This window comes from Pezoporus wallicus, unplaced genomic scaffold (genome assembly GCF_028554395.1).
Source record: "Pezoporus wallicus isolate ANWC-B61680 ecotype Strahan unplaced genomic scaffold, APGP_CSIRO_Pwel_v1 contig_13771, whole genome shotgun sequence".
Classification (NCBI taxonomy): Eukaryota; Metazoa; Chordata; class Aves; order Psittaciformes; family Psittacidae; genus Pezoporus; species Pezoporus wallicus.
Genome location: NW_026637203.1, coordinates 7,893 through 22,932, shown reverse-complemented (window position 1 = coordinate 22,932; position 15,040 = coordinate 7,893). Strand labels below are relative to the sequence as shown.

Here is a 15,040-nt window from a genome sequence, read left to right as displayed (position 1 = left end):
GGCCAGGTCCTGTCTGACCCCGCTGCCCCCGGGAGCCCAGCTGCAGAGCACAAGGCCCCCCGGTGCGCAGCAGCAGCGGGCTCGGCTCCGGCCCTGGCCCTGGCCCTCCGCGGGCGATGGATGGGGTTTAACACGGAACATAAATAAAAAAGAAAGGACTTACAAAATGGTCACCTTCGGACAGCACGGATGCGGCCGGGGTGGGGGCGCGCCCCCGGTGAGCGCCTTCCTCCCCCCCAATGACAATAAATAAATAGAATCCATGGAGGCCGGCCGGGGCCCGGCCCTCACTGCCCCTTCCTGCCCTTGTCGGCGGCGTTGGTGCAGGCGGCGGGGCCGTCGTGCTCGCGGCGCGGGGGCATGCGCTCGTTGATGCGGTCCAGCCCGCGCGCCTCCTCGAAGCTGCGGATCTTGTGCTGCGGCGAGAAGCCCCGGATGGCTGCGGGGAGAGGGAGACCCGGCCTCAGCCCCGCCGAGCCCAGCACCGGCGGGACACGGAGCACGGGGCTGGGGACGGGCACCGGCACCGGGGCTGCGATGCCCAGGAGGCAGAGCTCAGCAATGCGCGCTCATGGAATGCTTGGGCTGGGAAGGGCTTTGCCCATGGGCGCCAGCGCTGGCTGCTGAGACAGAGCCCCAGCCTGGTTTGTGTTGAAAGGGAGCTTAAAGCTCCTCCAGCCCCGACCCCTGCCACGGGCAGGGACCCCTTCCACTGGAGCAGCTTGCTCCAAGCCCCTGTGTCCAACCTGGCCTTGAGCACTGCCAGGGATGGGGCAGCCACAGCTGCTCTGGGCACCCTGCTCTGCTCTCTGATGGTTTAACACAGCTCAGCAGGACCTGAGGACCAGACACGTGCTCCATGTCCCCAGACAGTGACACCTCAGGGAACTTTCAAAGCTGAAAAACATGGCACTAGAAAGGCAAAACCAAACGAAGACAAGAGAGACAGCACCACAAGGCTCCAACTCCAACACACACCACACGCTGCAACACCAGGAGAGGGGAACAGCTAGTCCTGGGATCAAACACGGTTCTTGCATGACCAGGAGGCACACAGGCAGGCTCCCGATGGAGGGATGGAACCCAGCACGGGCAGGCAGGTCCCTGCTCATCACTGCACGGCTGAGGACATCACCCCTGCAGTGATGATATGGACCAAATGCTGACCTTTGCATTACAGAAGGAAGGCCTTTGGGCCAAGCCCTTTTACAATGATTTGGCTGCTTTACAAACACACTTCCCCTGGTAATCAAAGCTCTCTACGCCAATGTACGGCCCCATTCATCAGTAGCTGAATGGAGGCATCAAGGAGAAAACCTCCCCAAACCTCATTTCTACATCTACTACAGGGAGGAAACTGCTTCTCCACACCGGGGACCACCTCGTCCCACCCGTGGCAAAGGCAAGGACCACAGCAGAGCCCTGCAATCCCCTATCTCCCAGCTGGTTTTGACCACCTCGAGTCGCCAGGGGATGAACTCAGCCATGAGGCACCTGGGACCAGATCTGCAGGACCCCAGCTCCGAAGCCGAGACCTCAGAGCTCCAAGTGCTCTCCGAATGCAGGGACTGCACTAAGCAACAGCCTCAGGAAGGCTCAAACAGGCTGGAACCAGCCCAGGGTGCACTTTCTGCTGCCCAGCCGGGGCCCGTCCTCCCCCCCTTCTGGTGATGCAAGAGTGAAAAAGCTTCCCTGAGGCTGGGGAACCTCTTTCGGGTGAGCACAGGCACACACAGAGATGATCTGAGCCTCTCGGCGGGTTCTAGCCATACCTTCCCGTGCCTCTACCGCTTCTACTGTGGCTGCAAGACAGAAGAACAGTGGCATGCAAAAATGAAGACCGAAACCCCCAGTGAGAGTGAGTGATCCCCATCGCCACACAGAGCCCGCAGCCCCCCAGCCCCGGGGGCACGACCACGACCAAAACCAACCGGCAAGAGGGGGGAAAGGGGACAGGAGCTGGAGAGGAAGGGGAAAGGGGACTCCCTGGGGTGAGCAGTGGCACAGGGGAGTCTCCTTCCCTCGCTGCACTGGGCACACACAGAACTCCATTGGAGAGGAACAGAAGCAGCAGAGAGAGGGATTGTGGCTGCATGCACTGGAGGGCTCGGGGGAGCAGGGATCCCATGGGAAGGACAGCGGGGCTCCATCTGCATTTACACATCTGCCACAGCTTCTCTGGGCACCCTGTGCCAGCGCCTCAGCACCCTCACAGGGAAGAGCTTCTGCCTAAGAGCTCAGCTCAGTCTCCCCTCGGGCAGGTTAAAGCCATTCCCCTTGGCCTGTCCCTACACCCGTTGCCCAAAGCCCTTCCTTTAGGCACTCTGAGGGATTCTCCTCTTTCATGTGGCAACGAGCCCAGAGCAAAGCCCCAGCCACCAGAGCAACAGAAGGGAAGTGACCCTGAGGGACACGGGGACATCTGGAGCAGTGGGGAAGAGCGGGCAGCCTGCTCTCTGGCAGGGCAGGGAGCAGCATGGACCCTGCTCCCAACGCTGGGGTTAGAGCAGAGAAAGTCGGGCTCCTGCTTCCAATCCAGTCTGGCTTCAGCTCCACCTCCCCAAAGTGTTACCAAGCAACGAGGCACCTAAAGCTGAGCAACATCGCCCTTCCTAAGCCTGCTGCAGCTTAGCCAAGCTCTGCTGGTCCCTGCTCCAGCATCTGGGAGGGGAGAGGCCCTTCCTGAGAGCAGATCCCCCACTTTCAGCCTCCAAACGCCACAGAGCTTGACTCTGGGCACAGCACAAAGAGCACAGTGTCCTCGAGAGGCAGCGGAGGAAGAACGGGGCTGGGGCTGAACGCCTTGGCTCTGCTCAGCCCCTCCTGCCAAGCTGTGCTGTGAAAGGCTGGCAGGAGGTGCAGGGAGGGAAGGGCCCTGCCTCTGCTACCTGCGGGGGCCTCTCCTCTCTACGGGTGCCCTAAGACGGGGCAGCCCCTTCCTCAGGTTCCCAGCACAGGCGCTGATGGAGCACCCATACGGGTGCAGGGGCGCAGGAAGGAGCCACGGCAGGGGCAGAAGCAGGAGGAGGGAGGGCAGGAGCAGCGCGGTGCTACCAGGGCAGGGCGGGGGAAGGCAGCTCAAGGAAGGCAGCAGCAGAACTCCAGCTTCTCTGTCCTGTCCTGGAACACGCACGGGGAGGGGGATGCTTAAATGTGGTTCTTTACTGCAGTGAGCCCGAGAGGAGCCCCCCGGAGTGGGAAGGGGCAGGGGAGCATCACGGCAGGACCTGCTCCGGGGCTGACAGGGCAGGGCTGCAGCAGTCAGGCTGCTCCCATCCCTGCAGGGGGGCCACGAAGCCCTGCGGTGGCTGTAACGAAGGAGGAGCCTCACGGTGATTGCAGCAGAGCGAGCCGCGGGCTCGGGAGCGACGCAGCCGCTTGCCCAGGCCGGGAGCAGGCACCACCGGGGCCACTTCCTCACTTGGGAACTATTCACCCCAGGCAAAGGCAGCCCCAGAACAAGCCCTCTCCTGAGCCTGCAGGAACTCCCCGGTGCTGACAGCGGGGAACAGGCTGGGGAGGAGCCAGCGCCCAAAGGCTGGGCAGGAAGGGATCCAAGCGCTGGGTTCCAGGATTCCCTCTGGGGACACGTGGTGGGAGAACTCACTTCTGAGCAGCAGCCAATCTCCTGCCCTGGGAGCTGCAAGCACGCAGCTCAGCGCTGCTCTCAGCACCCCAACAGGACAGAGCAGTGGCTGCTGAGGGAAGGGAGCAAGGGTTTGCCAGCAAGCACAGCAAGGGAACCGCCAAACCCAGGGGGCTAAGAGACATCTGAGACATAAAGGCCTGGAAGAAGCTCCCTCCCTCCTTCCTTCCTTCCCTTCACTCGATCTAAGCTTCCCCATTCATGGCTTCATAGGGTCAAAGCAGGAGGGGTTTTGCTGGACGAAGAACAAGCAAGCAGGTGTGGTTACGATGATGTTCGCAGGCGAGCCATCACAGAGCAGCAGAGGGGTGAAGCACAGGATGCTCACCATGCAGCACAGAAGGGAAATAAGGCAGAAAGCTTCTTGCAGACATACGCCAAAGCAGTCCACATGCTTTAGGCAGGGTGCTGTTTGTTGTCTTTCCTTCCCTCGAGGGTACACGGGGACACCTTGGAAGGCTCTCACATCCCCACCTACATCCTGCTATTTCCTGCTTCTGAATCCTTCCTCCCGTGGGCCTGAACCAGCTCGCTTGTCCCCAAAGGATGGCTGGGACCTGACTGAACGGTTCTGGGGGCAGCTGAGGGCCAGCACTGGAGTGCAGAGGGGAGGGGGGCTCATACTCACCAGTCTGTAGGGTCTGCCTGCCCCCCGAGAGCACCCCCAGGGGCAGTGTCCCTGTGGGAGTCAGGCCCTTGAGGGTCAGCACGCTCTCGCTCTCCTCTCTGCAAGGAAGAGGCAATACAAGCAGTTAGAGAGGTCAACACAGGGCTCACCCGGGTCCATGCAGGGCTGCTGGTGCTGAGCAGCACAGAAAGTGGAGTCTGCCCTGTGCTGACCATGGGCAGCATGCGTCTGACCCGCTGGGCACCAAGCACAACCCTGGCCTCATAAATATGGGGCCTCTGCTTACTCAGCTGTGAGGCATCAGAGCTACAGCACAGCAAATGCATCCTGCAAGGGTTAAATACACCCAGTTATCACGGAACGGGTTGGGCTGGAAGGGACCTGAAAGCTCACCCAGTGCCAGCCCCCTGCCTCTGAAGCAAAAGGCTCATGAGGCTTGTCCCCGGCAGGACTCTGCCTGCCTGGTGCACCCGGACCAACAGCCCGTTACCCAGAGCCCAGCTGAACCTCAGAAGCTGCCTTCTTACCGAAGAACCGAGAAGACACGTGCCATCTTCCCAATGGCTCTAATCTTGTTCCTGATGATCTCTTTACGGACCGTTGTCCCACCTTAGGGAGAGAAGAGAAACAGACACCAGCACGTGTAAGGGCCTCCTGCTTTCCAGGCACAGCCCACGTCACTATGAAGCACCTGCCTGCCTCCAGGGAAAGAACTCATGGGTTACAGATTCCCAGCTACCCTCTGGAGAGAAGAGTGCTGAGAGGATGGCGGTGAGGAGGGCAACACCAACAAGATGACACAGGGACCGAGAGGCCTTGAGAGAGAGTAGAACCAGCACAGGGAGAGCATCGGGGAGGCCTGGCCCGAAGCTCCCCAGGCTGCTCCCACTGCACAGGATGGAACACGAATGACTCAGGCACGTGGACACAGCTCTGCCAGGCAGCACACGGAGGAGTCTGGGCGCTGATGGGCACGGGGCTGCGCTCGCCGCGGGCAGCAGCGTCACGCAAGCATCAGCGCGGGCATCCGAGGCGCTCACACAGACACAGGGAGGGTGCGAGCTCCCATGCCCGCCCTGCGCACCAGAGAGGGGAAGCAGCATGGAGGGGAGCTGAAAACACAGGAGTCTGAGTGAAAAAGGGGCAAACGGACACATCTCCTCTCAGCTGAGCTTCCTCACGCGGCCCGAGGACACAGGAGGACAGGACAAGCCGCACTGGAGGCCTCACATGCACCGATGGCTCAGCCATGCACTAAGTGGCTGCATTCAGAAGTCAGGTAGAAAGGTGAGCCCGTTTCTGGAGCTCCTGGAGGAACGCAGAAGGGTTAGAACCACGCGGCACTCATGTTAAAACTGAAAGGGATGAAGAGGCTGCCCAACTAGTCAGCTATTCCAATCCACTCCGAGGAATCTGGTGGCACAGGCAGTGAAAATTAAGCTGGTAGCAAATTCTAGCTGGGTACCTTTCTGATAGCTTGAAATGTAGTGATCTTCAGGGAGAGGAGACACCAAGAAACAAGGAGATGAAGACAGAGATAGAAGAAACAAATTTAATTTGCATGGGAGGGAGAAAGGAAACCAAAACCAAACCAAAACTAAACATGAAATGTGATGGGAGAAGCGGGTTAAAGGCTCGACTGCAGAGCGGGCGCATGCTCCCGGCCCCACTCCTCGCTGCAGGCCCCACGGCTGTGCCAGAGCTGCCTCTAGGCCAGCACCTCCTCTCCTCGAGTCACCCCCCCAACAGAGAAGCTTCTGCTCCACAACTGCTTTTTCCCTTTTCATGCAGAGCTTAAAACCAGCCCCAAACCCACGTTCTGCTTTCTACAGGGGGTGACAGGAGAAGCCACCCTGCAGAGGAGCTCACTGCAACAGAGGAGAGGATCGGGGAGATATTTTGGTGCAGAGAATTTTGGGTCGGGAGGAAAAAGCAAGCGCTTGGGAAGCAGGAAGCACTCTCAGAGGAGCTGCGAGAAGCGTCTGTCGCAGTGAATGTGATTTCATTTCTGGGACTGAACAGCAAAGGAGGGAAAAAATAGAAACGTTCCCTACCCAAAACCACACCAGGGCTGGCCAAGAAGGAACGGGAGAGCCTGGCTGGGCAGCCAGCTCTAAACCGAGTGAGCAGCACCACACACCTTCACCCCCAGCCCGCTACCAGCTTGGGTTAAGAGTGGCTTTTACCTTCCAACGTCTCATCACCATCCGAAATCAACTCGTCGTCGGAGCAGATGTTGAGGATGTTCACCAGCATCTCCGTGACTGCAAGAACACACACGGGGGGGTTAGAGGGGCCTGGCGCACGCCTGGGCAGCAGAGGTGCTCTAGAGCATGAGCTGGACAAGAAATGGTTCCAAGGTCATTTATGCCCTGCAAGTGGAAGCCCAAAGCCCCTTTTCGCTGTGCACTGCTGGTACCCACAGCGGCACCCGGAGCAGACGACAAGCTCCACACCTTGTGCCAAGGAGGGGGATGCAGTCCCAGCACATCCCAGCTGACACAGACGTGGGGAGGGAGCGGGGTGCCAAGTGCTGCAGAGCAGGCGGGGCTGGAGCAGGCTCCCTCCTCCCCACCCGGACCCCACAGCCGGGCTCCAGGACATCAGCTCTGAAAGGGGGGATTTCAACCTTCGGTTCCTCAGAGTCAAACCACATCAGAGCTCGGAGGCACCCTCCAAGCACACAGCAATGGGGTGGGATTGAAACCCACTGCCCAAAGCTGAGGCAACGGCTTGGCCTGATTCTGAGCTGCCTCGCCTCCCTCAGGATGAACTAAGCCTTTAAACTGGACGAAGGCTTCCTTTTTGGTGGGCCCCCAGCCAAGAGGAGATTTTCATTCCTCTGGTGCAAACCCAGAGCAAGAGAAGTGCCTTCAAATTCCGAGCTGGGGCCACGCCACCCCCATGCAGCTCCATCACCAATGCAGAAACAGCAAGAAACGGTCATTTTCCTGCTAAAACCTTCCTAAAACATGTCTCAACAATGACTGTCACAAGGGCTTTACCCAGTAACGTGCAGATCTCTTTGAACCCAAAGTGCTTTCCAGTGCTGTCTGGTAATGAAGGAGTTACAACACTCTCCCAGCACAGTTAATAGCCTGTGGGACAGGTTTCTACTGCTATGACCAGCCACTGGGAAATCCAAATCTCTCTTACCCTTTTCCCCTACAAAAGGCAAAGACCATGTGAAGACATCCATGAAGTTTGGAAGCCAGTAGGGGTGAGGGGAGCAGTTGAACTGCCTGATGTTCATGACGTTGTTTTCATACTTCAGTACAGCAGCTAGGAGAGAAGAGAACAACAGCGTCTGTGGGCAGCGCCAGCGCTAAGGAAACTCCATCAGCAACAAGACCCATGCAGAACCAAAGAGCTCTCCAGAATGAGAGGGTTTAAGTTCACCCCTTCTGTTCTTTCACTGAGGCTTGTGATACTGAAGGTCACAATAACAAAGCTGTTAACATGCAGGCAAAGCAGAAGCAATGAACACAAAGCCAAGATCCAAAGTGAGGGGTAAAAATACCCCACAGTTGAGGAAAGCTCCCCATCACGCTCGTCTAGTTTGAAGGGCACGGTTTACAAGTTAAAAGCTTGCCCATAGCAGCAGCTCCTCTTTTCTGGCAGCATCCACCAACAGCACTCCGCTGGCATGGGCTGGGAATGGAAGCATTATTCCAGGCTTGGTAACTCCACAGCAACACACTGAGCCTGGGAGCCGGAGCACCCGGCCACTTCCAGCTCCCCTGCTGCCATCAGGGGAGCACAGAAAGCTCCTTTCCACTTCATGTCATGCATAAGAACGCAACTAGAGGAGAGGGCAGAGCGGGCAAGGGGAGGGAGCACGGAGAGGGGGCCCTAAGCAGGTCAGGCCAGCCCTGGCAGCCTTACCCTTGTTGTTATAGACATCTAGGTAATTTGGTGCAGAGAAGATTGTGATTAACGACGGAAAGCCCGTTGTCTGGCTCTTCCTGTACATTCGGTACCTGGAAAACAGGTCAGCTGTTAAACACGCAGCTCGGGCTCGGTGTGCAAGCAGGCGCAGCGGGAGCAGGCTCAGGTCCCGGGCCGCAGCACTCACCCCGCATCCTGCGCCTCGTGAGCTCGGATAACGGATAACAAACTATTGTTCTGCAGGAACTCACAGACGGCAGGGTAACTGCAACACAGAAACCAGGCACGCGTGAGCACAGAGCATGGTAACGAACACGCACACTGCATGGCAATGGTCCTGCTTGCGCAGCATCCCCAGGCTGGGGCAGTGGGTGTTACCTCACTGAAAACTGAATTGCAAAGCATTCTGTTAACCAGGCCCCTGGTGCCAAATCCTCCCTTCTCAGCCAGGCTACAAGTGGTCTGTCAGCAGAAACGCTTCTCTTTTAGGCAGGAAAAGATTATTTCCTAGAGCTCCTGGTACCATCCAATGCCTGAAAACCACTCCACAGGCTCCCTGCCAGCTCGAGCAGCGTCTCCGCTGTCCGACAGCACAATTTCATAAAGCAACATTACCCAAAGAGCTCAATATTCCAGGAGGAGAACAAACAAACAGGATTCTGTGCGTGAGAGCCAAGTGAAGGCTGCGTCAGAGCCAAGCACGCTGCAGCGTGCTCCGAGTGGCAATTCATCTCCTCATACACCTCAGTGTAAGGGCAGAAGAAAAGCTCTAGTCCCTCAGAGCACCCTAAAGAGCCCACGGCAGGGGAGTTAGAGCTAAATGACCTCTGAAGTCCCTTCCAACCCAAAGCACCCCCCGATGCTGTGGTTCCAACCCAGCGCTCACCTGTAGAAATAGGAGCAGCCTCGGACAGTGTTGTGGGCAAAGTGCTCCAGCGTCTTCTCGTTGCCGTAATCCTCGGATGGGTCGGACCACAGCAGGTCACACATGGGACCAAAGGCTGGAGGCTCCTTAAACCTGTCTAACTGGAGAACGCACGCAGCGTCAGGACAGCGCTGCCGGCAGCTGCGGCACCGCACACCCCGCTGCGGGCCCGGGGCTCCGGGCAGGCACCAAGGAAGCTGTGAACCACAGTGCTCACCACGGGAAAGGCCCACGGGGATTACTTACTTTCCTAATGTCATCTAGACATGTGATTTCTGGAGACAGACCTCCGTGGACACATAGAAATTGCTGGTTTAAGAGGGCAGCAAGAGGAAGACAGTCAAATGTATCCATACACGCATCATACACTCGCTCCGAGTACTTGATTCGACCTGGAAAGACGGGGAGGAAAAGAGGGAAGGACTGAATTCATTTGCTCATTTACACCTGCACTGGGGTTACTGTAAGAGGCTGGGCAGAGGGCTCATTCCCAGCCTGTCACTATCACTGCTTTCAAGAGCACGTAAATGCTGCAGGAAAATGATCCTTAACCAAAACCATCTCCAAGGAAATGACTCTCCCTCGTGCAGACACTGAGGAAGGAATCCTTCATTCGGATTATTACAATTACATTTGGATTATGATTATTACAATCCCAGTTGTAATCACTGGTCCCAGCTGCACAAGTCACTTGGCAGTAACTGTATGCTGCTGGGGCTGGAAGTCAGGGAGGGGTGCGACCGTCTCAGCACGAGATGTGCTCACACTTCCTCCATCCACACTCGCTCTTGGTAACCAAAAGGCCACCTCAGTACGTGTTTGTCCTTTACAGGACATGCATTAGGGGGGTTTCTTTAGCTGAAACAGGCCTGTATGTGCAGGGAAAAAGGCATGACAGGTTTCTACAGGTCCAGAGCTCACCAACAGCACTCAGAGCAGGCACAAAAACTAAGCCACAGCTTAGTCCTTCCTCCGTTGCTTCATACTCACATTCCTGCTTAAAGGTGAAGTATTCTGTGAGGTGCCTGCACTCATGGTTCCCTCGGAGGAGGAACAACGTTTTGGGGTGGTTTATCTTTAAACTCCATAAATAGAGCACGCACTGCAAGGGAGACAAGAAGGAGATGGCATGTCACAGCCCCTTCCCAGGGCGCCGCTGGCTGCGCTGAGTGGCTCTGGGAAGACACCCAACAAGCTGAATTCAGAGTAGAGCCCGGAGAGAAACCCAGCTCCATAATCGGCAGCAGATCTTCTCTTGGCCACCCTGGTGCTGGGGGAAAGCCACACCGAGCACTTCTCTATATTAGGCCTGGGCTGGAGAAGTGACAAATGAGATCGAGTTCAATTGAAACCAGCCCTGGGCTGGGGGGGGGCAGCTTCTGCTCCCAGCAGAAACCAAAGCAGGAAGCAGGCGTGTGCAGAGCAGAGCCAGCTGTGCAGCGGGACCTGCGATCCAGATGTTGCACTGCAATGCAGGGCAGGGAAACAGCTCCTCAGTCATCTCAGCAAGGGCGAGAAACACCAGGAAAGCTGAACCTGATCCTCCCCCTTGACCCCCCCTCGTCTCTCTGCTCACGCTACAGTCATGTGAAGCTCAAGTGCAAAACAGGAAGAGCCCAGCCAAGAAACAAGCTCAGTGAAGCCTTGCAGAGGGCTCCCACATCCCCTGTGTGAGCAGGGCACCTGGGAGAAGACCAGATCTGATGAGGCAGAGCCCAAAGTCAACCCAAAACACCCATTTTTATCAGAGCCCCAGGAGCACGCTGCGCTGGCTTCCCAGGATAGGAGGGAAAGGCTGGGAAACGTGTGTGCTCCCCGCTCTGTGCTAAACTTTGTCAAGCTGACAGCTACGTCAGCTGGTACCTAGCATCGGGAAACGTTATCCCACCTCCTGTGTTGATTGTGAGCGCTGGAAGGACAACCCATAATGACAGCAAGCTCGAAGATCTGGATTAAAGTCTCTAAGAAGAGCTTACCCTGTAGGCTGACAGGCTACAGAAAGAGCACATTGCAGAACGGGAGCCATGAAGTCTGTCAACAGCCTCACCCTGAAACCATCGCTGATGGGATGCACGCATCCGGAACCAGCTGCTGGGGCATGAAAAAAGCCCCCATAACCAAAGCAAAGCACTTTCAAGGTACGTTTCTAGTACAGAGACCTTAAATGGGATGTTTAAGCACTGAACCTGCAAGGTAAGCTCTGCATGAGTCATTCCAGCTACGTGCAGGGATCCCTAAATCCCCAATGAGCTCTAAAGCACCGGTCTGTGCCTAACTCAGAGCCCAACCACACTGAGAAAACCTTGACTGCAAACCCTGAATTTCAAAGCAGAGCAACTCAGGGCCAGGGCCAGGTAATTTAAGCTGTGGTTAAAGTCATGTTCTAGTGCATCTGCTCCCAGGAGAAACGTTCCCAACAAACCCATTTGTCATCACTCTGGGATTTAAAAGCTTCAGCCTCCTGTTTGCCACCCGAATGTCGTGTTTCTGGGCCAGCTGAGCACTGCAAGGGGGAAGTCACTGTAAGTGAACTGAACGACTGGGTAAGGCCTGGAGGAAGCAGCCAGCCCCGGTTCAAAGCAAGGCAAGAGAGGAGAGACAAGCACAGAGGAGGGTTTGGGATGTGCGGAGTCACAGAAGGGCAGCAGCTTCCAAAGAGAGATCCAAAACCACACTGCAAGTGTGTGAGAGTGAAATCACAGAACGGGTTGGAAAGGACCTTAAAGATCACCCAGTTCCAACTTCCAAATGGGAGTGAATCGAATCTCTGGGCTACAAGTGACACTGTTTGCCTCAGCACCTCCTTGGTCCCCAGTTCTGCATCTTGTTCCCTGATTGCCTGCATCAGGATGCAATTATACAATTACCTCCTATTTCATTTAGTTAAAAGGTCATGATTAGCAGCAGCTCTGGGCAGGCAGTCCCTAATACCCCCCCAGCACACCAATGCACGAGTGCGTGCAGTGATTTAACCTGCCAGAGCAGAGATGAGACCTTAGGCAGAAGTTCTTCCCTAGGATGGTTCACAAAGGCCTGACCAGGCCGGTGCTCTTCACCTTCCCAGGGAAGCACAGGGAAACCTGGATGCCTTTCCATCAGCTGAGCCTCTGGGATAAAGCAGGCAAAATCCCAACCCCCAAATTCCCATCCGTGAGCCATCTCCGCAGCGCAGCGGCTGCTGCAGCTCTGCATTTTACACAAGTCTTGAAATACCTTCACATCTAAAGCAAATTCACCCATATACACCATTAACTCCCTCCTTGCAGCGACCCAATGCCAGCAGCAAAGCTGTTGTCTCACTCTAGAAACCAGCTTCTGCACATGCAGGTGGGAACCGCTCCCAGCACACGGCTGCACGTTGCAGTAGGTGGGAAGAGGCACACGTCAATAGGAAGAGGAGAATCAAGCCTTGGAGGTTCTGCTTCACCAGTGACAGGTGGGGCAGCCCCCACACACGGCTCCTGAGGGATCAATGGCTTTTCCCTCCGCACGTGGATGGTTTATGAGGAAGAGAACAGAGAAATGGAACCTTGGAATGGTTTGGGTCAAAGGGAGCTTAAAGCTCCTCCAGTTCCCACCCCTGCCACGGGCAGGGGCACCTTCCACTGGAGCAGCTTGCTCCAATGGCTCCATGTCCCTCTTGTGTTGCTGCCCCAGAGCTGGACACAGCACTGACTGCAGGGTAAGGGCAGGGAGTGGGAGCAGCACTTCAGCACCCACTGCAGCACAGACACAGGCTCCAGCAACTCCTGTCTGAAGGACTCTCTGTTAACACCAAAGCACATCAGAGCTGCTGGGCTCCGAGCTAATCTCTTTTCCAGGTATGTACACTTGAACTGCACAAGCCAATCCCCTCAAGCAGCAGGCAGATGTCTGTTCTGCCCCTTCCTCCCCAGGGGTTATCTTCAGCACCACCAGAGATCCCCAGAGCACAACCCCACCTCCCGCATCCGGCCCCGCTCCCGGCACTCCATGGCTCACCCTCGGTGTGCGGGAGCACAGGGCTGGGAGCGAGGCAGGAGGCTGCTAAGGCACAAGCTGCCAGCAGCACCTTCCCCTGGAGCCCCTGCAGAACCCTTCAGAGCAGCACTCTGAGACCCAGCAGCTCAGCTGTTCCTGCACTGGAGCGTGCAGCCTCCCTCTTCCAAGAGCAAGCACTTCCTCTGTTATTCCAGGCCACTCTTCCCACCTTAAATGCCCCCGTGACGCCAATCCCACAGGGATCAGACCTCCTCTTGCACCAGGCTCTGGTGAAGCAGAGCCCCTGGGCTGTGCAGCAGCTGCTCGCCCACCCCCTGCTCTGTCCCTCACAGACCTCCAGAGCCAGCAGCAGCTGGGGGAACCCAGCAACTCCTCTGCCCTTTGAGACCACCACCTCCCCAGTGCTTCCCAGTACATGCTTGCTGCATCCCACACTGCTGAGACACCACCAGCTGCTGAGTGCTCCTGGCACACGGGCACAGTGGGGCCAGGCTCACAGCCAAATGCCTCAGCACCACACTGGGGGGTCCAACAGCCCAGGGCATCTCCTGCTCCTGACCCAGCTCTGGCTGCACAAGGCTGCTGCTCTCAGGGGTCGGGGGGAGCAGTGACTCTGAGCTCTGGTGCTTTCTCCTCCCTGCTAAGCTGAATCCTGCAAGGTTTCTGCATTTGCTTCCCATTGCCTAGAGGATCCCCTTGCCTGAACCATACGAACACCTCTGCCTCGCTCCCCTGACTGACAGCTACAAGGGATACTAAAACCAGAGTTTAGAAGGCAGAGGTTAGTCATTAACCCCACCACTGCCATTTGACTCTGTCACTGGGTGAGGATCCAATCTCAGCCATGACAGAATCATATGGAATGGGTTGGAAGGGACCTTGAAGCTCATCAGTTCCCCCCTTCCCTTTAGTTTAGTGCAAGCATCCCCAGGCTCAACTCTGTCACCTCTATACTGAAGTAGCCTCTGTCCACGTAGTCCCCCAGGAAGAGGTAGCGGGTGTTATTGGGTGATCCTCCAACTTCAAACAGCTTCATCAGGTCAAAGAACTGCCCGTGAATGTCGCCGCACACTGGGGAGGAAGAAAGGCACAGCAGGGACACAATTACACACCAAGAGAAGAAAGGGTGCGACAGCAGCGAGGAGCTGCACCCTGCCCCAAGCCAGCCCTGCTCCTGCACACATGGGCTCCATCTACACCAGCGCAACCCTCCCCGGAGAGCCCAGCTTCAAAGCCTTGCTGGTGGAGGGAGCGGAGAGGAGAACCTGCCCCAGTGAGCAGCTCCTGGAGGCCTTTACCCAGCCAGCCCTGACCTGTGATGGGAGCCTCCACCTCGATCATGGTCTTCTCGTGCCTGAGGATGGCGGCGCCGTCGTTGATGATCTTGAGCGCGGCGTCCTCCTCCAGGCGCCCTTCCTTCACCAGGTGGCTCCTGAGGACGTCGAGCCGGGGCTTCCCATCCTCAAACACCTCCTTGAGGGTGAGCCGCTGCGTGGGGGGGAACGGCACCGCTGCGGACGGAAGGGCAGGCGTCAGCGGCACGGCCCCATCTCCTCGCACCAAGCTCCCCGGTTTCTCCTCATCTCCTTGCACCAAACGCACTGGTCCCTCTCGGCCAAAGCACCCCAACCACGGCCGCCCTGATGGGCACTTCCATGCTAGGCAGTGACAATGATAACCCTAACTCTAACCTCTACAAGAGAGGAACCACCTCAACCACAAACCCAAGGGAGAACCATCCAGCTTCCTCCTCCACCTTCTCCTGGCCTGCCTGATGTAAAGAAGAGAAAGGTGTCCCTTAAAGAAGAGGTGTCAGGGGTGGAAGTGGAGGAGCTCCAGGTGCCTCCCCACACAAACCAGGCTGGGATTCCACGCTTGTGAAGCCTGCAGCAGGCACAGTGCCTGCCGTGTGCTGGGCATCCCCAAGGTCTGATCCTCTCACAGCCACCTCAATGAGTGCCCACCCGCTGCA

General features: G+C 57.1%; 1 protein-coding gene across 2 annotated transcripts; it reads right to left on the bottom strand.

Moving 5' to 3' along the window:
- Positions 1–261: 261 nt before the first annotated feature.
- LOC130596440 (serine/threonine-protein phosphatase 2B catalytic subunit gamma isoform) lies at positions 262–14,591 on the bottom strand. Of its 2 annotated transcripts, XM_057404038.1 has the most exons (13): positions 14,382–14,591; positions 14,015–14,139; positions 10,078–10,189; positions 9,334–9,479; positions 9,049–9,188; positions 8,350–8,427; positions 8,160–8,254; positions 7,431–7,556; positions 6,461–6,538; positions 4,802–4,883; positions 4,275–4,372; positions 1,773–1,802; positions 263–439 (listed from the first exon to the last, which is right to left on the bottom strand). In XM_057404038.1, the coding sequence occupies exons 1-13, from the start codon at positions 14,407–14,409 to the stop codon at positions 288–290; spliced, it is 1,290 nt and encodes a 429-aa protein (XP_057260021.1). In that variant the 5' UTR covers positions 14,410–14,591; the 3' UTR covers positions 263–287. The 2 variants fall into 2 exon arrangements, with proteins under 2 accessions (XP_057260022.1, XP_057260021.1); XM_057404039.1 differs by lacking the exon at positions 1,773–1,802 and having other exon boundaries at positions 262–439.
- Positions 14,592–15,040: the final 449 nt, after the last annotated feature.

Excerpts from the sequence above, each read along its gene's own strand:
- LOC130596440 (XM_057404038.1), bottom strand. The coding sequence starts at position 14,409 with ATGATCGAGGTGGAGGCTCCCATCACAG. Across the intron at positions 8,255-8,349 it reads CACGAGGCGCAGGATGCGGG|GTACCGAATGTACAGGAAGA; the intron begins GTGAGTGCTGCG and ends CCTGTTTTCCAG. Across the intron at positions 4,373-4,801 it reads CGTGTCTTCTCGGTTCTTCG|AGAGGAGAGCGAGAGCGTGC; the intron begins GTAAGAAGGCAG and ends TCTTCCTTGCAG.